General features: G+C 42.0%; 3 protein-coding genes across 4 annotated transcripts; 1 reads left to right on the top strand and 2 right to left on the bottom strand.

Moving 5' to 3' along the window:
- The first annotated feature begins 350 nt into the window (after positions 1 to 350).
- On the top strand, positions 351 to 7,378 carry LOC132990799 (gastrula zinc finger protein XlCGF57.1-like). 2 transcript variants are annotated; one of them, XM_061059250.1, is made up of 2 exons: positions 351 to 856; positions 4,365 to 7,378. In XM_061059250.1, exons 1-2 carry the CDS (start codon positions 673 to 675, stop codon positions 5,627 to 5,629), a joined length of 1,449 nt encoding a protein of 482 aa, XP_060915233.1. In that variant the 5' UTR covers positions 351 to 672; the 3' UTR covers positions 5,630 to 7,378. The 2 variants fall into 2 exon arrangements, with proteins under 2 accessions (XP_060915233.1, XP_060915232.1); XM_061059249.1 differs by having other exon boundaries at positions 351 to 865.
- A 1,916-nt stretch (positions 7,379 to 9,294) lies between these two features.
- zgc:113274 (uncharacterized protein LOC552925 homolog) lies at positions 9,295 to 9,899 on the bottom strand. Its single transcript, XM_061060290.1, has 2 exons — positions 9,542 to 9,899; positions 9,295 to 9,440 (listed from the first exon to the last, which is right to left on the bottom strand). Exons 1-2 carry the CDS (start codon positions 9,897 to 9,899, stop codon positions 9,295 to 9,297), a joined length of 504 nt encoding a protein of 167 aa, XP_060916273.1.
- An 8,399-nt stretch (positions 9,900 to 18,298) lies between these two features.
- Positions 18,299 to 22,171, bottom strand: LOC132990802 (zinc finger protein 883-like). The gene is made up of 2 exons (XM_061059253.1): positions 21,829 to 22,171; positions 18,299 to 19,807 (listed from the first exon to the last, which is right to left on the bottom strand). The coding sequence occupies exons 1-2, from the start codon at positions 22,004 to 22,006 to the stop codon at positions 18,585 to 18,587; spliced, it is 1,401 nt and encodes a 466-aa protein (XP_060915236.1). The 5' UTR covers positions 22,007 to 22,171; the 3' UTR covers positions 18,299 to 18,584.
- Positions 22,172 to 22,981: the final 810 nt, after the last annotated feature.

Raw genomic sequence — 22,981 nt, 5'->3', positions numbered from 1 at the left:
CTGTACCTGTTAATCAGCATGTGTCACAGCTTGTTTAGCTCATTATTTTTATTATTTCATCCATTCCAGACGATTCAGTGTTCTGCAAATAAATCTCACCGCTGTTTCAACATGAAGGTGTTTTATATATTTAATAATAGAATATCTGACCGGGGTCAGGTAATGGAGGGCTTTGTAGGCGATGGGGAGCCAGTGGGGGGGGGGGGTTCTTATTATGAAGGACAGTGATGTAGTGATGGGTGCGGGAGTCTGTGGTAAGAAGGCGAGCAAATTACCGCCGCAAGATGGCAGTAGTGCAACATCAATGAACCTGCCGTAACATTCAGTAGAAGAAGAAGAAGAAGAAGGAGGCCTGTAGCCGATAGCCCCTGTCTTACGTTTGGTAACCGAGAGATTTAGTCAGAAAATACACCTTAACGAGAAGTGTACGCCTGTTTCTGAGGATCACCGTGTTAGAGAAGACTCAACGCAAACTGTGTCGATGTTTAAAACAAAAATAAAATCCTGTTTGACCAGAATTTTACACGAAGTTCGCGTCAAGTGTTAGCTTTTGTGAAGACGCTGACGGAGGCCTTGAAGGGAGCGCCTTTTGGAAAGAGACCTAAATAAAGGATTCACGGAGTGTGTCTGCAGCTAACGTGGATTTTTTTTTTTTTTTTTTTTTTGTAAAAGATGTCTAAAGTCCAAATACTGAGATCTTTTGTGAACCAGAGACTGACTGCGGCTGCTGAGGAGATATTTGAGCTGTTTGAAAGGACGGTAGCAGACTACGAGGAGCAGCTCAGTCGATCGAAAGAGAATCAACACAAACGACTAAATGCTGCCATCGACCCCGAAGACGAGTTACGCAGAGCAGGTGTGTACAGTAAGTTTCTTTAGTAGTGTCACCTGCAGAGAGAGCAGCTGACTCCATCTGCCTCCTGTTTAAATGATCACAATGACCGAGGATGAAATGAAATGAGGGCCTTTATTGTCAGGGGGATAATTCAGGATTTTACACATTCCCCCCCAAAAAAAAATTTCCTTTCCTCAATCAATCAATCAATCAATCAATCAATCAATCAATCAGTCAAGCTGTATTTATATAACACATTTCATACGATCATACAAATCAAATGCAATTCTCAAAGTGCTTTACAGCGACTGAAAAAGAAGAACAAAAATAAAATACTGACATGGTACAAACAAAAATGAAGAGTAGAGACTCAGCATGACTCAACTGGTCTAGCCTAAAGACCCTCCACCAACTCCTTCATGAAAATCGGGACCCAAATTTCTAAAATCAGATTTATTGAATGAAAAAAAACCAAAGTGCAGTCTGGACCTCAGATGGTACGAAACATGTGAAGGAAACCAAACCAACATGTTGTAAGTGCGCTTCAAAGACTTTTTGACACACTTGTTTTCCCCACTCACATTTTCACGACCCACTGAAAAACAGCCCCGCGACCCACCAGTTGAGACCCACTGGTCTGGTGGATGATGCGCGTACATGTCATTCCCCACTCTCTCCAAAGCAGCCATAAAAAGCCACAACTTAAAAAAACAATAATAATCATTGTTAATAGATAACCGTTAAGATTTAGATTGGGTGTAACATACCAGTGCTCCGAGTATTTCCTTTTTTTCCCATTGTGTTCTCTATTGAGTAGTAAGTCCATCATATATTGTTGTCTGCTGATTCTGTTTAGGGATAAAAAATCATAGCTTATATTTTGTTTTCATGAGATAACAAAGGGCAAAGCAAACATAACAACAAAGCGTAAGAACTCCAAAAACACAAATGTGAATGTAATTGCCTTTTTATGTCCCGCTTTGTGTTTTGTTGTTTATTTTCCTGGACATTTCCAGCAGATTATCTTCATTTAAATTCACGATTAACAATCTTTTTTTTTTTAAATCAATTTTAATTTGATTGCTAAAGAGTATAAACCCTTCTTCGGCCTGTTCCACGCGTGTCTATAACCTTGTCCACACTTGCCCAAAACCTCCCGAAGTTTTCGAAGTGAGCCGCATGTGTGCACACAACCAGCCGAATTTTTCATTTTGAATACATCCGGCTCCTCTAGTATTTTTGTCCCCAGCAAGTCAGAGTGAGCTGATGTGAGAACGCAGCAGGATATAATGAGGAGAATTCACCTGGAGCGAGTGGGAGGGGGTGGTGATAGTTTATTCCCTGTGATCGCTGCACGACCGTAGACTGTCTGCACGCCACCTCTACCATCTCCGTGCTCTAATGAACCTGCTGCATTACGTTTCCTGTTCTCCGGTATGTTCTCCTCCTCTCTTTTGATGATGTTGATCGGGTCAAACTACACGTAGCACTGACATAAGGGCAAATATTCTCTCTTGAGCGTCCTACAGTGGACTCTGTTGCTTCGTCCGCAAGTACAGCGTTGTTCTTTTTAAATCAATTCACTCCCGCCGACAGGGTTAGTCTCCCCCCGTGAAGTGCATGTGCGTGCAAGAAACTCAGGAGGATTTCCGGGGCAGTCATCCTGAATCTCTCTCTCAATGTGCAGGAGTGCATCTGGTAGGTAGGTAAAGACAAGGAAGATGGACCTTTGTTGGCACCGGCTGCACTTTTAAGCCATCACTTCATTCGCCTAAATGAAACATTATCTTTAGGGATCAACTTATAAATCTATCGTTCATTCAGTCATTGTTTGTATATATGTAGCCACACATCATAACAAAGTTATCACATGACAATGGAGAAGCCGCACACTGCACTCTCTGTTTTATTATCTTCAGAGACCCGACATTAATTCACCATGAGTAAGCGTTTGGCAACAGTGGCAAGGAAGAAAAGCAGCCATCTGCTGTGACCAGCTGGGACAAACAGTGGGATAGAAGGAGTGGCAGAGAGAGAGAGAGAGAGAGAGAGGGAGAGATATGGACAGACGGGGAGGTGTACACGTCACACTGTAACATAGAAAAAAACAGCAGATGATGCAGATTTATTGTAAAAGGACCCCAGACTATAATCCTCACTTAACTAACTAACGTAACTGGAGGCTGAAAGGGAGCACAGCGTTATAGCAGCTCTGAAGATATTTAAAATGCAGCAGTGATATTTCTAAAAAAAAAAAAAAAAAAACAGACCTGGTGGGACTTCAAGTAGTCTTGAAGCACACAAACAGGAAAACATTGGGCTTTGTGCTCCTTTAAAGTAATGGAGAAAGAGTGGAGAAAGATGGCTCACCAGGCAAGTTCAACCAACTCGATGATACAAAGATTGACTCTCCCTGACTGTGTCACAAACCTCTGCCTTCTCTCTGCTCCTAACCCAGCCCCCCAAAAAAAAAACACCCTGGCACCTCCTGAACAAGCCTCACATTAATGAGACAGATGGCAGACTAGGGACTCATTTCCCTGTTGTAAAATGTAAATGTAAATTTAGACTAGCTGTCTCCTCTAAAGGCAGGGGCATCGGATAGCTGAGTGTTTATGTGGCTCACCTGCTTTAGTCCTCGTTGCAGCGTCTGTGAGTTCAAACAGACCTCGGCGCCTTTGCTGCATGTCATCCCTCACTCTCTCCTCGCGTTGCTAGGGTTAACCGCCATAACTACGAGGGTTAACCTCCTCGTGATTATGTTACAGACTTGCGAGGCTGGTAGTGTTTGGGTTAATCACTTAGTCGGCTTAGGGCGCACATCCCCTATGGCAGATCACCAAGAAATGACCCGCGACTGCATTATGGTCTCCACTTTGACACACAGGAAGGATGTGTCACCTCACTGAATGTCTCCCTGGTCTTTGACCCAACCATGGCCACCTGAGACCTTTTACGATAGACACCACAAAGAGGGGCTGAGGATATCAGCGGTTATTTGTTTATTTGAGGTTATTCAGTTAAATACCCTCTAAGACATAGACCAGGGATGGAGGCCTTCCCAAACCTCCTCCTCCGCTGTTTTGGTCTATTGTTGCGTTTCGCACACGATAGGAATACAATTCTTTTTTCTTTTAAAAAATCCTTTAGGGTGAGCCCAGCTTTAGACAGACGTAAAGACATGACAAACATCACAAAATAAATAAGGACAAATGCCAAAGCCAATCCAAAAATAAACTTGCTTCATTGTCAGCTTAATAACAAACCTTCAATGTATGCAGGTCTTTGTAAAATGGCTCCCTCACCATCATTAGCAGGGAAACACTTTTATTTCCTCTGTGGGAAAACGGTTTTTGGGCTCAGCACTGGTGGCTTAATTTGCATTCAACAAGATCAAACCTTTGTCTTTTTAATTTGAGTGTTTGACTTTTCTCCCGACGTCTATGAAAGCAGTGCTGTCAGCACTTGAAATGTCAGAACGAAGAGACAGTTGTTCTTTGGCTTATTTGACTTTCATTACTCTCCACAGACGCCCAGCAGCTGATGGTGAGTAAAGAAGAGGTTTCCCCTGGGCAGCAGGAGAGGGGCCCAAGTCCAGACCAGGAGGACCCACCAGAGCCACCAAACATTAAAGAGGAATGGGAGGAACTCTGGAGTCGTGAGGAGGAAGAACAGCTTCAAGGGCCAGAGCAGGCTGATATCATCAAGTTCACATTCACTCCCGTCTCTGTGAAGACTGAAGAAGAAGAAGAAGAAGAAGATGATGAAGAAGAGGAACCTCAGTCTTCACAGATCCATCAGAGACAAACTAAACAGACAGAAACAGGAGCTGATGGAGAGGACTGTGGAGAATCAGAAGAAGCCAAACACTTCCCTCCAGATAGTCATTTGCATCATGAAACTCATGACAAGACTCTGCAGTCCTTTGAATCTGAGACTGATGACAGTAACTGTGATTGGGAAGAGACCAGTGAACCTCAGTCTGGTTTCAACGCTCTGCAAAACAAAGAAGGGTCTGTGAGTGATCCGGAATATAATTCTGGAAATACATCGTTTAGCTTCTCCGAAAATGAACAACTGCAGAAACACAAAGGAATCCAGACGGAAGTCAAACCATTTAGTTGCTCAGTTTGTGGTAAGAGATTTCTCCGGAAGGCCTCCTTAACAAATCATATGAGACTTCATTCTGAGGGGAAACGTTTCAGCTGCCCAGTTTGCAAGAAGACTTTTCAATGGCGAGGAGATGTTGTGGCACACATGAGAATCCACACAGGAGAGAAACCCTACAGCTGCTCTGTCTGTGGTATAAAGTTTGCACAGAGCTCAACTTTGTCCTCACACTTAAGAATTCATACGGGAGAAAAACCCTTCAGCTGCGTATACTGCAAAGCCAGCTACAGATTCAGAAGAAGCTTGATTATTCACATGAGAAGCCATACAGGAGAGAAACCGTTTTGTTGCACAGTTTGTGGCAAAGCGTTTGGAGAAAGAGGACATATGAGGCGTCACATGAGTGTCCACACAGGGGAGAAACCGTTCAGTTGTTCGGTGTGTGGTAAAACATTCACACTACATGGAAATCTAAGGCGCCACTTGGCGGTCCACACGGGGGAGAAACCGTTTAGTTGCTCAGTTTGTGGTCAAAGCTTTGCACAACACGTAACTCTGAGCCGACACATGACGATCCACACAGGGGAGAAACCGTTTAGTTGTGATATTTGTCAGAAAAGTTTCTCTCGACTTGACTATGTCAAAAATCACAAGTGTGTTGGTGAAAGCAGCAAAAGTACATGATGCTTGTTATGCAAATTATTCCCAACAAAGTTGAAGAGCTAAAAATAATGTCTCAACAATGGATTGTCAATACTTCAATACAGACTCGTAAATGAGTCTTCATTTAATCTTTTTAGCCAAGACAAAGCCACATTAATCTGATTTAATTTGTCTTGTTCATTAAGTCGTTTAACATGCACTCTCTTTGTGTTTTTGTGTTTAGTTTACAAAGTCCCTTTTAAAGGATAGGTTCAGATTTTTCTCACGTCTTTATTCATGTCAAACTGTGATTTTAAATGTTTGTTAAGAGAGTTGTTTGTTATTTCGATGAGTTCTATATGTGCTGAGACTGTTTTGATACATCATCGGACCTTCAAGTGACCGTCGAGACATTTTCCTCATTGTACTCTGACAGTGCCGGATAAAGACAGATGGAGAGCACATGCATACGGGCAGAAGTGCAGACACAAAAACAATAACAGCACATTTCATGAAGCCTTTTGTTACTCTGTGTGACTATCAGTGAAGTTCTGCTGCAGCCTGGAGTCTCTAACAGTCTCAGCTGTCTCAAATGAACGATCCCCCCGCAGGATGACTGTGCATTCAGAGATCCTCGTAGATGTTTTTAATTTTAGGACAGAAGCATTGATGGGGACAATTCATCACTTGCTGGATATTTGCGCTGCAAAAACAAAACAAATGCTCTCGCAGAAAACTTTCTGTTTCTGCAATATTCTTCCTTTTCGGTTGTTTGGCAGAGCGTTTTCCGGTTCACTGGCTTAATTACAGTACAGCCCTAATTCCAGTTAAGAAATGACAAACTCACCAGGTGCTATACTTGGAAAACTGTCCTCCATGAATGGACCCTTCAGACTCTGACAAGGGTTGGTGGAGGTACAAAATTAGGCGGAGTCAGCCGCCGCCAAGTTTTGAACGCAGGAAAAACCCTGGTTATGCACTTGCGCTTTGTAAATACACAACAATGGGCACTTGTTCGAGAAATGTGTTTTGCAAATGTACAGATTGCTTTGCAATTGCTCTTAACATGTGCTTTCTTAATGTGTCAATTTATTTTGTACTTGTTCTTAAATTGCATTTTGTAAATAGGCAAGTTTCCCTTTATAACTGGCCGACCCTGCTACGGTTGAATAGGAGATGAAGGCATCTCCTTGTTCTACTTGGTTCTTATAATGAGCTTCTTTTTCAAGCCGGACAAATCTCTTTATTTGAGAGCATGTGTATATAGAATGTAAGTGGCTTCATGATAACCAGCTCTGTTTACAACACGTAAAGCTTTCTACAGTTCTACTGTAACCTTAAACAGGATTTTGTGGTTGTATGTTATGTTATGTTGTATTCCTGAGGAGAAGGGATGATGTAAAGAACTGTTAAAGAACAGTTGAACCAACAGGAAAATTTCCGTGTGCGCAGCCCTCAGTGTGGACACTCTTCTTCTTCTCCCTCTCCCATTTGCATCCCTCCAGCAGAGTCACTGGTTAGCTTGTGGTAAATCTGTTGTGGCCTGTTAGCTTCATGTGCTGTTTTGATAAAGAGAACATTTAAATAGCCACCTATATGCACAGGTTATGCTTATGTGTCACTTTTCATTGAGCAAATAACGATTGTGAACAGATTCCCACAGTCTGACCCCACACCCTCAGTAAGTTGTTGAGGGGAGAGACATCCCTGTGACCTAAGATCCTCGGTTTTACTGTCTTTCCCTTCCTTTTATATGTGCATACATACATACCAATAAACTGTATATGTACATATGTGTGAATCAATTCAATCCAAAACTTAATTACAGAGTCAGGGTCCAGTTAAAAAGTTGTCTCAAAGTCATTCTGACCGACATAAGGTTAAACTTTGACTAAGAGTCTTTAAAGGCTGGTTATGACCAGTGGTGCAGTGCAGGATATACACAGGTATACCCACTTATTTTTCAGTTTTCATAGAGTATACCCACTTCTAAATCTCCTCTGATTCAGACCATTGATATTGACAATATCCAATTTTTCTCTGAGGATGGGGAAGTATGACTCTCCCTATTCTGCCTCTAATTGGCTCAAATGCACTAACTAAATGTACAAAAGGAGCCTTTCATGTTCCTCTTCCTCTGTTAACAACAGAGGAAGAGTATCCTCTGCTGGATGGGCCATGTAAAAAAAAAGAGTATACCCACTTCTTTAGGCACCACTACACCACTGGTGACGACTACTGAGATGATCTGTGATCTTTGGTTTATGAGTACATAGATGTGCTACTAATTTATAACAATTCATTTTCGTTTCTTTCTTTGGCATATGTTCAACTATTTCCATTTTGTTAAGCTGTTCAGTTTTTTGGGGGTAAGAATTAGAGAGAGGATGGATCATTTATCCAAACTCCAGATCAACAGGTGGCGGATATGTACGGGAAAATCACATTTAAACAAATGTAGAAGAAAAAGATCGACCCTCGCTTTTAAAACGAGAAGGCCAAAGCTCTCAGTGACTAACGGGGTTAATTTTCGGGTCCATAGTCAAGATCATCCAACGCAGGAAGCTTTCAAACCTTGTTGGGAAACGCAGAAGAAGAAATCAAATAACTTTGGATCGACAGTGAAACAGAAAGCAGCAGAACCGACAATTAGCCTAAACATTACTCCAACAGTACCATAAAAAAGAAATACAACCATGGATACTGCCTGATGCCACATAAGATCTCACATTATTAGACAAGAAGAACAAGGGTAGGGAGTTTCGTTTTAACTCATACCCCGCACAGCAATTTATTAATTGACAGAAAAGTAGTACACATTAGATATTCCGACCTATAGGGAGAGTGGGGTAAGTTGAGCCAGTTTTTACGTATATGTGGTTCTCCAGTCAAAGACAATTGACACAGAAGTACAATAAAAACACCTAATTTTAATTTGAGATGTTGTTAATCATTTGAAAATATTAGAATGCATCTATGACAAAGAGCCATGAAAATATGACCTCAGAAAAAAAAGTGCTCCTGTGACTCAACTTACCCCAGGGTAGGGGTAAGTTGAGCCATCCTATTTTTCAAGTTTTAATGCAGGCATAATAAATAAAAAGATAATTTAATAATACACTTACCTTTCCAAACAATGTTAATACTTTTTTAAAGCTACCTCAAACAACACAAAAACAACCAATTCAACTTTTATATTAGACTATATTATATTTAATCGTAATACAATTTTTCCATCATGAACAATAGTTTTATTATTATTTCTGGAAGGTACATATCCAAACAGTATCACAAAATGCTGTCAATTCAGTGATCATCCAGTCACATATCAAAAAACAAACAAACAAAAACAAACGTGTTTGTCAGAATAAAAATTCCCTACAGTAATTTCATTCCTTTTTGTTAAACAGTTCACAGTTTTGAACTTGTGAGAAGCAAATAACAGTTAAAGCTTAAAGACCTGCACAATTTATCAACTATTCAACATTCCAACTATCAAGGTTGCAGGGAACTATGAGTTGTTGCTCCCTCCTTGCAGTTCCTCCAACCTTTTGAGGTTCAGGAAGCTTCTTCAGCACATCATTCAGTGGGACAGATCCCACATCATTCTCCTTAAATGCAAAGGTGGGTTTCTCTTTGTCAGTGCTCCCTCAGATCCTTCTGAGGAATCTTGCAAACACATCATGAAATGCTGTATATTTAGTCTGTCACCTGTCCATCACATTGGTCAGATTGTCAAAGAACTCCCCGACTGTTGTTTTGTTAAATGCTGTAGCTCTTCCCAAAGATGAGGCCTCAGGCATACGGCAGGAGAGATGGTGGCGTGCCATGAAGTTTTTGAACCAATCTCGACCTTAAGGAATAGAATTCATTCTGTTTAGACACTGTACTATCAAAACGCACATGTCAGCCTTTCCTGTCTTAATGAACAACGCAATTTCCTGCACGCCCTACCTGCTAGACCCTTCTCTTTCCAGTGGTTGGGGACAGGAATGTTGTTTATCTGTGCCAACTCGAATGCCAGCTCACAGCATTTCTTTGGAATGAGGCCATGAAACTGGTCAGCCAACTTTTTCACATGGTCAGCAAGCTCCTTCTCAACTTCCTCTTCTGCTGTTCCACTGTACCCTACTGTCTTGACTTCCTTCACCTCCTTCTTTTTCATAAACCTCCGCAGTGTTGACCTGTCAATATTTCTATCCTTTGCTACCGCTCTGATGGATTTTCCTCCCTCAACATCAGTGGCTGCTCTCTTCATCTCTTCTAAGGGTATTGATCCCCAGTTTGTTCTTCTCTTGTATATTCTTGGCATGATATCTTTTAATGCAACATATAAAATATGGTTAAGAGTTGTGTAATACTATATTTAAAACAATGTTATACTTAAAACTTAACTAAACTTCAGTGCCTTATGGTAGGGGATTTGCCCCACAGCATGTCAATCAATCAATCAATTTTTATTTGTATAGCGTCAACTCATAACAAGTGTTATCTCGAGACACTTTACAAAAAGCAGGTAAAATACCTTACTCGTTGTTATGTTACATGTGGCTCACTTTGCCCCCTAGCTACCAATTTGGTAAAAACAGCCTCGCTTAGCAATTCAGGCATTTAGCTAAATGATTCACATGATTTCCTATATTGACAAATAACCAACATGTATCATACACAACTTTAGACCTACATACATTTGCTTTGACATAACAGCCATGATATCTTCAATGCAGAAAATGTACTTTAACAAGCAAAAAAGTATTTTGTGTAAAAAAAAAAAAAAATAACTTACCACTTGTCCAATGTGCATCTCCTCTTCACAGCGTGATATAAATGATGGATGACTTTTGGGATGTACCTTCACCAGACATTAAAGGCGCATAGTTGCTTAGCAACAGGAGGCGGATCATCTTACCCCCCACTCCTCCACACCAGTAGGTGGCGGAAATGTTTTTGCAAACCGCCAATAAACCTCAAAGAAGAACAAGAAAACGCGGGGGTCTCCGTCGTCTCCATGTGTGGATAATACTGCTGAAGTTAACTTGAACAGAGTTTCTGGAGGTTTCGCGTCGGGTTTCTATTCTTTAACTGAGAAATTAGCTCCTTCTGCATCTTATTCGGTGGATTTTTAACGGCGGCTGGCCTATCGTGAAGTTAACTTTAACTAACAGCTCAGCGACATAAGTTTTGATTTAAACTGAGTTTGTTCGGCGGGAAAAGTTGCCGTGAGTTGTATAAAATGTCTAAAGTTCAGTTGCTGAAAGCTTTGGTCAACCAGAGACTGACTGCAGCTGCTGACGAGATTTTTGAGCTGTTTGAAAAAACGATAGCAGAGTACGAGGAGGAACTCTGTCGATCGAAAGAGGAAAAGAAGCGACAACACAAACTACGGGATGCTGCTTTCAACCCTGAAGTCCGCTTACACAGATTAGGTTTGTATTGGTTTTTTTTTTTTATACCTATTAATTTCCACTTCAAAAGGTCATGTCATGTGTCAGTGGATAATATGGTCAATATGGAAAGTCGAGGTCTTTGTCCCCTTATGTTCTGCATGGCAACACTACTTTTTTTTTTTTTTTAGCTCTGTATTACACGTCATGTGTTGCTCCATAATCAGAACACATATTCAGCAGCTGCGGAAAACAATGCCATTAGGTGTATCTAAAGAGCGAGTAAGATTGATGTTTTCACTTTCCACCCATTTGATTGACTCTTTGTTCAACCAATGAATGCATCGATAAAGATAAACTTTGGCAGGGTACTCGGATGGAGTGTCTGAGAAGCGGGCTGGTCTGCGCTCTGGTGGGTGGGGGTGAGGATGAGGGTGGGGGTGGTGTTGGGAGCAGAATCAAATCTATTGAAGAACAGATTCAGTTCATTTGCCCACTCCCTGTCTCCTGCTTCAGGGACCCCTCCCACGACTTCTGCTGTGACCTGAGATGTTATTCAGGCCCCTCCAGACTTCTCTTGCATTTTTCTGTTGTAATTGGTCCTCCATCCTCCTTTTTTTTCTTGAGCTCCTTCTGCACCCTCCTCAGCTCCTCTCTATCTCCAGATCTAAAAACCCTCCTCTTTTCATTGAGCAGGGTTTTCAGCTCAGGGGTCACCCAGGGCTTGTTGGTGGAGAAACACTGTATTTTTATTTTTTTGGTGGGTGCAGTGTTCTCAACACAGAAGTTTATGTAATCTGTGATGCAGTGGGTTAAGCCGTCTGTATGCATCCTTGGTGTTTGCATACAGTAAGTCCAAAGTTTTATTGTCCCTGGTATGGCACTCAACGTACTGAGTGAAAGTAGGGAGAGTGGCAGACAGGGAAGCGTGATTAAAGTCTCCTGAGATGAGAATTAGAGACTGGGGGGGTGCGATGTCTGCAGCTGAGACACTACATTGTGGATGAGTTCACAGGCCTGCAGCCAGCAGCTCCACATCCTTAGTGCAGCGCTGTTCTTTAACGGTGATGTGCCCAGAGTTACACCACCTCTCATTCACGTACATCGCTATCCCCCGCCTTTCTTCTTACCACTCTCCCTCCCTCCCTGACGAGGTGGAAGCCGTCCAGAGTTACGAGCGCGTCCGGAGTGAGTTCATTCAGCCGTGTCTCCGTGAACTGCATGATGCGACGCTCTCTGTACTCCCTCTGAAGCCGGGCGAGCGCCGTCAGCTCCCCCATCTTCATTAGGGAGAGATCTTACATTCCCCATAATTAAAGACGGCACGGATGGTTTGTACCGTCTTTTCTTTTCCCGACACTTCACTCCGGCTCGGCATCCCCTTCTCTTCTCTCCGTAGTTCTGCGGGGACGTCCGGTCTTTCGGCTGGATGTATCCGAGGTTGGCACAGCGCAATCAGATGTTCGCGGGTGTAAACAATGGAGCCATGACTGAATGGGTCTCCCGAGGAAGTTTGAAAGAGTCCACAGAGAAAGAAAGAGATGTTGAGTGATTGATCGTTAAACCCCTAGGTCCCCTAATTACAGAAAAGACTGCACTTTTCATCTGATTTAAAGCCATGCTGCTTACTCTTTATTGATTCCCTACACCAGTACGAGCTTTCTGCCACTCGCTGCCTTGAAGTGCAGAGACTCCGCCCACTGTGACATCTCATGCTCTATAAAGTAGTCCTATCAGTTGTTTAATCTGAATAGGAAATTCAGGTTTTTATAAGCTTTGTGTTTCACTTTTTTCACAGAAGTCCAGCAGCTGGTGGTGAGTCAAGACGAGGTTTCCCCTGAGCAGCAGGAATTGAGCCCTAGACTGGACCAGAATGACCCACCAAACTCACCACAAATTAAAGATGAACGGAAGGAACTCTGGGGCAGACAGGAAGGGGAGCTTCAAGGAGAAGAGGAGTTTGATATCAGCATGTTAAGATTCAAACGTATCCCTGTGAAGAGGGAAGAAGAAGATGGAGAGACACTTCAGTCCTCACAGCTTCATGAAAACCAAACTGTAGAAAGCAGAGACACGGAGCATTTGAAAATGGAAGCTGGTGGAGAGGACTGTGGAGGACCAGAACCAGACAATCATTTACAGCCAGTTACTCCTGACAAGACTTCAGTGACTCACAGTGGTGATTGGGAGGAGAGTGATGATCCTCAGGAAGGTTTAAATCCTCTGCAAAAAAAATACATACCTGTTACTTCTGACAATACTTCACATTCTGAATCAAAGAATGATGACACAAGGTGTGATTTGGAGGGGGCCAGGGATCCTCAGGAAGGTTTAAACCCTCTACAAAACAAAGACGTACCTGTGAGTGATATGGTATGTAATACTGGTAAAATATCAGTTAGCTCCTCTGAATGTGCTACAAGCTTTCGACAAAAGAAACTGCAAAAACAAAAACGAATCCAAAAAGGAGTGAAACCTTTGAATTGCAAAGAATTCAGCGGTTCACTTTCTGGAAAAATATTTTCAAGAGAGAAACCATTTAGTTGTTCAGTTTGTAGTAAAAGATTTGCATGGAATAAAAATCTGAGAAGCCACTTGGTAGTGCACACAGGAGAGAAACAATTTAGTTGTTCAGTTTGTAGTAAAAGATTTGCATGGAATAAAGATCTGAAACGCCACTTGGTAGTGCACACAGGAGAGAAACCATTTAGTTGTTCAGTTTGTTTGAAAAAATTCTCTCAACTTTCTTATGCCAGACGCCACAGGCTTGTGTGTGAAAGAAGGAAAAATCTAAATGCTTGATATGTAAATGAATTCCTGTAGGAGGAAAGCACAAAAGGTAGACTAACACCTTAACGATGGTCAGATTCCAAAATGAGTCTTCTTTCGGTTTTATCTTTTCAGCAGACAAAGCCACATGATTAAAGTAATTCTGCTTAATTTTGTCAATAATAGTTGTTTTGCATGCACAGTTAACCTGAGCTGTTTGGTTTACACAGACTTCTTTAGGGTTCAGATTTTTCTGCATGCACAACCAAGATGTCAAATGAATGCTGAGAGAGTTTGTGTTGCTTAAATCAGTTTTCAAGTTCTCATCTTTGTCCTTTGGACTGTTTACATACAACAACAACAACAACAAACCTTCAAGAAACCACCCATACATGTTCCCCTGCCCCGCTCAGAAAGGTCATTTTAGTGAGGTCGTCTCTTCATTTTGTGGAAACAGTCATTCAAAAATGTTTCATAAGTTTGTTTTGCATTACTGCTTTGTACAGAAAAAAACACTTTGTTCTTAACATAAAATGAAAGATCTTGTTTTCAATATTTCTGTAATTGTGTTTTGTAAATAGGCACATTTGTCATATTTACTGACCCACTTATATGGTACTTTAGTAAACATTTTAGCCATTTGTTACGTTCTCCGAAGTTCTAGGGGATGCGGGGAACAACAAATTTATATTTACCCGGAATGAAGGTGGAGACCAGAGTTCGTTTTCAAAGTAATAATCACTGTATTTCATTGTACAGGAAACACACAAGCAAGTAACCAGCTTTAGTTGCACCCAACAAGGTACACAAATTAGATAAACTGAAATGGAGACGATCTGGCACTCCAGCAGCCTGAGTCCCAGCTCACGGATATGAACTCTTTTTCTCTCCCTCTGCAGCCTGCACCCAGTGCCTTTTATTCATCGGCTGCATGCGGACACAGGTGATTCCACTTCTCTCAGAAAACACAACCCATAACACCTCCCCCCCATAAGACCAAAACTAAGTTTTGAACCTAGCATATAACAAATTAGTCACCAAGCCACATTATCATCTACACCATACAACAGGCTGGCAGTTATCAACAAACAAAAAATATATATATATATTTTTTCTCACCCACGGGACAGAGCCACCACATAGTCAGCCCCCTTCTTGTGTTTCATTTCCAAGTTGAACCCCTGGACCAGCAGCGCCCAGCGCATCAATTGCTGGTTGTGGTTGTACTTCTGGGCCAGGAAAACAAGTGGGTTATGGTCAGTGTACACTGTCACCCAGGAAGTCCTCGAAATGCCGAAGGGCTAAAATCGTGGCCAACGTCTCCTTCTCAACGGTCGAGTAATTAAGCTGATGAGGCTTGAACTTGGTTGAGAAAGAACAGACAGGATGCTGCACATCTCCCGCCCCACCCTGCAACAGCACAGCCCCAGCTCCAGAAGCACTGGCATCCACCTCGAGCCTGAAGGGATGCAAAAAAGATCAGGGGCGGCCAATACAGGAGCACTGCAGAGAAGGGATTGAGCAGCATCAAATGCATGACAACGCTCATCAGTCCACACAAATGGTACAGCAGGGCTACACAGACGGGTGAGAGGGGCCACAACTACCGAAACACCGGTAGCATCCAGCCATGCCCAGAAAACGCCTCAGTTCCCGCCTGGTGGTAGGAGCTGGGTAGGATAACACTGCCTTACTTTTGCCTTTGCAAACTCACATTTAGCAAGGTTCAATGTCAGCGATGCCTCAGCAAGCCGCTGACATACGTCCTTCAACCGGGACACGTGGATTGACCAGTCGCTGGAGTACACCACCAAATCATCTAAATACACATGACAGTTCGGGACGTCACCTAACACCAGGTGCATCAGACGCTGAAAAGTGGCTGGGGCATTTCTCATACCGAAGGCCATTACCGCGTACTGCATGAAGTGATCTGGGGTGACAAAGGCCGATATGTCCCCTGCTCCGGGCGCTAAAAGGTACCTGCCAGTACCCTTTTAGCAGGTCCAGTTTGGTGATGAACGTAGCCGGGCCTATGCTATCGATGCAGTCCTCCATGCGAGGTAGCGGGAATGAGTCCGGTACAGTCACAGCATTGACCTTCCTGAAATCTGCACAAAAACGAGGAGAACCATCAGCTTTAGGTGTCAGCAAACACGGAGAGCTCCAGGGACCTGTATGTAAAAAAAAAATAGATTTCCAACAAGAGCAGAGATACATGTACGGATCCACACAGAAGAGAGACCTTTCACGTGTTCCCTTTGCTGTGAGATCTGAGACAACACTCGGCTGTACATGCAGTAGAGTTGGTCGTCTCTTAACCGGAGGGTCCGGGTTAATCCCCAGCTCCTGTAGCCACATGTCAGAGTCTCCTTGGGCAAGACAACATCCACGCCATGCCTTGATAACCTCCAAACTCCACTACTGCGATTCACTATTTTGATATTAATCAGACTTCTACACACCGTCTACATTTTGTTCAAAATGCTGCAGCCAGACTCCTTTGCAGATGAAAAAATAGGATCACATAACCCCTCTTTTGGCATCCTTGCACCAGCTCCCAGTTCGGAAAAGAAACCCAGACATAATTCTCTTGCTTATGTTGAAAGCCCTTCATGGCCCTGCTCCAATTTAGATCACAGAACTCTTATCACCATACAGTACGACTAGGCCCCTCAGATCATCACATCATGGACTTCTAACCTCTAAGATTTTCAGGCATAGGAACTTTTCTGGAGCTACACAGAGGCTGTGGAACAACGTGCCATTAGACACGATCAGCAGACTCTCTGTAACGTTTTAAAATACACACCTGAAGACTCACTTCTCTTGCAGTTGATTCCTTGTCCGATTGCCATCCTACCTTGTTTGATGAAGTATGTGCATGATTTTCACCGCTGTTGCTGCACGTTTCCGGATTGAGATATTTGAGGATGAGGAAGATTTGCAGTCACACGCAGTGATCATCATCAACACAGAGGAGAAAACATTCAGTTGCAGTGTTTGTATTAAAAGATACATCACCTGTATCATGTACAACAACAGAAGTGTCATAAAGCAGAGGAATTAGATGAAGCTGCAGAGATACTTTTAGTCCTTTTTCCAGCAGGGTGAAAGCAGAAAATGTGGTTACAGTCTGAGGTGGAAAAAGCTGGTTTCGACCACTGAGGTGATCTTCAGGTTTCTTTTTCTAAATACTTAAAAATCCATCTAGAAGAAATCCGTAAATATACTTCTTTCCTCGGCACATGTTCAACTATTTCCATTTTGTTAAAATGTTGGATTACTTCTTATTTTTGGTGCGAAGTAAATGCGGTGGCCGGTAGGGGTCAAACAATCAGCAACTGATGAAACGACATACAATTTAGAAAAACGCGCAGCATATATAGAAACGCTGCACATTCAAAAGCAAATGCAAACTACAACAACAAATGCAAAGACACAAACGAAACTTGAGTCACACACAACCAGAAAACAACTGCAAACACAAGTTCAGCCTTAAACGGAAGTGCTCCAGGCCTGTAGGGGCGCTGTGGATCTGTTTATTTACGGGAGCGAGTAAGAGAGACAGCTAGGAACAGAAAGTTATGTTTAGATAGGGGAAGTTGTATCGTTGAAAGACACAGAATAACTTCACTGTTAATGAAACGCGGAGATTAAAGCGAGTCCGACCGGGATTTTGACATCGGGGGACGAGAGCCGAGTGTGGGTCTGTGGCTGTTAGCCCCGGGATGTCTGGAGGTAGTGCTACCTCTGGGACTATGAGCTCCAGCTGCAACTCATCCCTCTGCACCCGCTTTCTCAGCCTGACGCTTTGTGCTTTTACCATCCCCGGAGTCCGTGTTGAACTCGCCACTCATCTCGTTGCTACAGTTTAACATTACTCCCTGTCATCAAACACTGACACTTCACCCACGGAGAGCCCTCTGCCCCGGGCCTGACAAGTTCAAAATCCTGGTGGACTGAAGTCCCGTTCTCAAGCCGGGAAACAGTGCCGGTAGCCGGGCAGCCAACTTAGCAAAGCTACCGGTCAATAATATCTAATATCGTAATATATATATTTATATATATCTTAATATCAGCCGTACGTCACATTTTAGAGTAAATCTTAGAGCTGCTCAACTTCAACCTCTATAACAACCAATACCGGTCCTCTTGATTTCATCACCTTTATAGTTGCTAATGTTAATGAGAATGATGAGTCTGTTATCATACTTTGTTGTTACTGCTAATGCTACACATACCTTAAAAATGATTACTGACATTGTAGCTACAATCTGTTTTATTAATTTAGTTTTTCTCCGTCTCTCTATCTCCTCTTAACCCTGACACAGTTTCGGCAGACGGCTGTTCATCATGAGTCTGGTTCTGCTCGAGCTTTCAGCTGGTTTCTCTGTAACTTTGCTAAATGTTGCAAAGTGCTGTGCTCATTGTGGCTTAATGTTGGGTCTTTATAAATAACACAAAGAGAATGATGTTGACCTCTGCTCTTTTTTTTTTTTTTTTTACTAAATGTCTGCAGATAACGTGTTGGCGCTAAAAAAAAAATACAAACTGATTGAATTTGAGTCCAGGAGAGTCCATTTTATTTAACCTTGTTTTATAAAGTGTTTAGTAAACCGTTTCATACACATAACATTGTAAAACAAATGTAGACATAAGTTGATGTAAAATAGTTTTACACAATTTAAATGAATATTAAATCAGAGAACATGTAAGGCCAAAAGGATTGTGCCTGAAACAGAAAAGACCACGCAGCTGAAAAATAAGAAGGCACAACAAACTGATGAAGGTGGAGTTAAGTTTTGCGCTCACTGTTTCGATCACTTTTGAAACAAAACGGCTCAACAATCATCTCTACAGCTTTGGTTATTTCTGCTGCTCTCACCGACACACTTGTGTTTCTTGACGTTGTGTTTCTTGACGTACTCCAGCCGAGTGAATGTTTTGTCACACAAGTTGCATTTAAACGGTTTCTCCCCCGTGTGGACAGTCAGGTGATTTTTCAGACTTACATTCTGTGTAAATCCTTTCCCACAAACCGAACAGATAAATGGTCTCTCTCCCGTGTGAACAGTCAAGTGTCGTCTCATATGTCCCTTTTGTGCAAATCTTTTACCACAAACCGAACAGTCGAATGGTTTCTCTCCCGTGTGGATTCTCATGTGCTCGACCAAACTTTTTTTGATACTGAAACTTGCACTACAAACTAAGCAGGTGAAAGGTTTTTCTCCTGTATGGACCTTTAAGTGTGCGACCAAATGGGAGCTCTGTGTAAACCCTGAGCCACAGTAAGAGCAGCTGTAGGGTTTCTCTCCTGTATGGGTTCTCATGTGTGTCAAAATGTCTTTTTTCCAATGAAACTTTTTTTTACAAACGGAGCAGCTGAAACGTTTTTGTTCTGAATGAATGCTCACATGATTTATTAGGGAGGCCTTGTCAGAGAATCTTTTACCACAAATTGAGCAACGGAATGGTTTCACTTCGGTTTGGATTCTGCTCTGTTCGCGCTGTTTTCCATTTGGTCCAAAGCTTAAAACACATTCAGAAGAGTTAATTGATGTTTTCCCAGTTTTACATTCCAGTTCACTTACAGGTTCTTCAACAGCTTGCAAACAGTTTAAACCTGACAGAGGGATAGTGGTAACCACCCTATCAAAACATCTGTCATACATTTCAGATTCAGTGGAGTTTGAAATTATATGTTGAGAAGCTGGTGTTAAATATCTGTCTAGATTTAGGTTCCTTGCTGGTTCTGATCCTTCACAGTCCTCTCCATCAGCTGTTTTCAAATGCTGTGTGTCTCTGCTCTCTTCAGTTTGATCTTCATGACGCTCTGAGGACTGAGGTTTCTTGTCATCATCTTCACTCTTCACAGGGACAGGAGTGAATGTGAACTTGATGATATCAGTGTCCCACGGCTCTTGAAGTTGCTCTCCCTCCTCATCAGTCCACATTTCCTCTTTAATATTCGGCGGCTCTGTTTGGTCCTCCTGGTTCAGACTGGAGCTCCTCTCCTGCTGCTCAGAGGGAACCTCTCCCTTTCTCACCATCAGCTGCTGGATGTCTGTGGAGAATGATAAAAAAAAAGAAAGCCTATAACTGGACAGTCTGTGTGCTAATTCGCGGTGAGTAATATTTACACCGCAGTCAAACATTTAGACCTGCTGTAGACGTGCTCAGTTAAAAAGCAGCAGAGATTTTGAGTTTTTGGTGTTTTCTTTCAACCAGGAGGCTCGACGTTCTAACATTTATAGTTGATTACTTCCTCATTGTTGTCAGTCACGTCACTGTTACCTTTTAGATCTGGGTGGTTTTTAAACGTCATCATATAACCACATTTTTCTTTTAAAGCCTGGATCTAAACCTGCATGTAAATGAGATTAGTTACAATCAGCTCAAATCCCCCAAATGCCCCTACGGGATTGGAAGCTTGGCCTGCTACCCTTTCAATTGATTAAACAGTTTCTTTAGAGTTGAAAACAATGTTCAGTTTTTAATATAGAACTGCTTTGTTTAGTTTTCTTTTTACAGCTTTTAATTATCTTTACACCAAATAAAAAAAAGAATGGGCTTAAAATGTTTGACTACACTGCTTGTTAGTTCAGTCAGAAAACTCAACCTTTCTAAACATTTAACATTTTTATTGCAGCAGCAAAACATATGCTCCGACCTTATCATTCCTCGCTGATTTTTCTACGCTCCAAAATATAAAATAACGAGTGACAAGACGATTTCTTTAACCCGTGTAGCCACTGAAGATTGAAAAATTATGCTAAGAGACCCCGTTGGCTTTTGTGTGCTTAAACCGTATCAGACCCGTTTTGAACAAAAGAATGACAACATATTCCTGCACAAAATTCCCCAAAATGTCTGACTCCAGGTATACGGTTTAAATAAAAGGTAAAACCAAACCCAGGTGCAGATTACTGGAAATGATATCAAACCCCAAAAAAGGAGTTCAATGGAACAAAAATCACGCAGATATTACAGATTACAGCTCCTACAACCTCTTTGCTGGGGCTGAAAGTACAAACACAGTACTGGTGCATTCATTTATTAATTTCCCAGCTCTAGATAATTCCTGTCAACGGACGACAAACCGTTTTTGTTTAAAGCAGGAACATACACCGCCTGGCCAAAAAAAACACACACTCTAATATTTCGTTGGACCGCCTTTAGCTTTGATTACGACACGCATTCGCTGTGGCATTTGTTTCGATAAGCTTCTGCAATGTCACAAGATTTATTTCCGTCCCGTGTCACATTCATTTTTCACCAATAAATTGTATTGATGATGGGAGAGTCGGAACCACTGCGCAAAGTCTTCTCCAGGACATCCCAAAGATTCTCAATGGGGTTAAGGTCTGGACTCTGTGGTGTCTCATGGACCCTGAACCACTCCACCACAATTTGAACCCGATGAATCTTGCTGTTGTCATCTTGAAATTCCCCCATGCCATCAGGGAAGAAAAAATCCATTGATGGAATAACCTGGTCATTCAGTATATTCAGGTAGTCAGCTGACCTCATTCTTTGGGCACATAATGTTGCTGAACCTGACCAACTGCAGCAACCCCAGATCATAGCACTGCCCCCTACAGGCTTGTACAGTAGACACTAGGCATGATGGGTGCATCACTTCATCTGCCTCTCTTCTTACCCTGATCACTCAGGGGAAATCTTCCTTCCAGTTTTTAATAATGCGTTGGACAGTTCTTAACCCAATTTTAGTAGTTTCTGCAATCTCCTTAGATGTTTTCTCTGCTTGATGCAAGCCAATGATTTGACCCTTCTCAAACAGACTTAACATCTTTTCCACGACCACAGGATGGGTCTTTCAACATAGAAGTTTAAGAAATGAGAAGCTACTCATTGCATCAGTTGGGGTTAAATAACTTGTTGCCAGCTGAAAGATAATCGCCCATGCAGTTATTATCCAATGGGAGGCTCTTAACTATTTGCTTAGTTAAATCCAGGTTTTTTTTGTTGGACAGGAGGCAGTGTATTTCACACCAGGTCCTCGGAAACATTTGAAGAAGAGCCGGTGGTGACAGGTGATCTAAAGTGAGAATACAATGTACAAACCTGTTCTGTGTAGCTCGACTTCAGAGTCCGGTTGTTCATTGTGTCCGTGTTTCTCTCTTAAACGACAGAGTTCCTCCTCGTACTCTGCTGTCGTCCTTTCAAAAAGCTCAAATATCTCTTCAGCCGCCGCGGTCAGTCTCTGGTTGACGAAAAATCTCAGCATTTGGACTTTAGACATTTTTTTCTCTCCGTTTTTCCTCCAGAAACACTCTGACCCAGAGCAGCCTGGTCGACCTGAAACTCACTGCGTGGCGTCTGTTTCCAGCTAAAAGGCTAAGCTAACATCCTTAGCTTCCTGAGTCGTTATGAGCCAAAAAAAAAAAATGCACACAAAGGAAACATGAAACATCACGAAACTTTGTAAAAAAAAAATAAAAAAAAATAAAAAAGGAAGGATCCTTCATAAAGGAAGTTCGCTTAAACAGTTCCTTAGCACACAGACCCTACAGCTTCACTCTGACTGAAACCTACTGTCACGTTAGGAGTGTCTTTAAACGCAATTACTTCCGGCAACATTCTTCTTCATCCATGGTATTGGTGGTTAGCAAAAGGCTTCCCACGGGAGGCCCCGCCCCCAATTATGACGCGCTGCCACCCACTGTTCCGGAGTGTAATGACAACACACGAGTCTAAACAAGGGATGGGTCATATTGATTTTATTATAACTGCAAAAGGTCCACATTAAAACAAATACTCTAAATTAAAGAATTAAGACTTGTATTTAGAGTTAAAGAACAAATATACAGGCGAAACGTCGCTCACAATACTATTTAGTAAAGTTATTTTCAGTGTGTTCAATGGACTTTTGATTTATTTTGGTGGCATGTTTGTAGGCTATGGAACAAATATAAATGTTACTTTGTGTATTGATATTATTATGTACGTAGATGTTAGTAGTAAGACTTAAATTAATGAGCTAAACACATAATTATATTATATATATTATATTCACATTATAAGGAGAAATCCTTCCTGCATATTATCCCATATGTTCTTTTGTAAAGCATCTCGAGATAACATTTGTTATGAATTGGCGCTGTACAAATAATGATTGATTGATTGATTGATACCACAGCCTCCCCAGTAGGGGGCGATATGTACCTAAACCTTGGTTTGTGATCCACTAATACACTTACAGAAGACGAACAAGGGA

The sequence above is a fragment of the Labrus mixtus genome, chromosome 16, assembly GCF_963584025.1.
Source record: "Labrus mixtus chromosome 16, fLabMix1.1, whole genome shotgun sequence".
Lineage (NCBI taxonomy): Eukaryota > Metazoa > Chordata > Actinopteri > Labriformes > Labridae > Labrus > Labrus mixtus.
The sequence above is the reverse complement of the archived record's forward strand: the minus strand, read 5'-3'. Positions and strand labels throughout refer to the sequence as shown.

What these genes read in the sequence shown, in the direction of transcription:
- LOC132990802 (XM_061059253.1), bottom strand. Translation starts at nt 22,006, where the DNA reads ATGTCTAAAGTCCAAATGCTGAGATTTTTCGTCAACCAGAGACTGACC. An exon ending in AGTCGAGCTACACAGAACAG is followed by an intron (nt 19,808 to 21,828) that starts GTTTGTACATTG and finishes CATTCTCCACAG; the next exon opens with ACATCCAGCAGCTGATGGTG.
- zgc:113274 (XM_061060290.1), bottom strand. Translation starts at nt 9,899, where the DNA reads ATGCCAAGAATATACAAGAGAAGAACAAACTGGGGATCAATACCCTTA. An exon ending in GAAAGAGAAGGGTCTAGCAG is followed by an intron (nt 9,441 to 9,541) that starts GTAGGGCGTGCA and finishes CTATTCCTTAAG; the next exon opens with GTCGAGATTGGTTCAAAAAC.
- LOC132990799 (XM_061059249.1), top strand. Translation starts at nt 673, where the DNA reads ATGTCTAAAGTCCAAATACTGAGATCTTTTGTGAACCAGAGACTGACT. An exon ending in ACGCAGAGCAGGTGTGTACA is followed by an intron (nt 866 to 4,364) that starts GTAAGTTTCTTT and finishes TACTCTCCACAG; the next exon opens with ACGCCCAGCAGCTGATGGTG.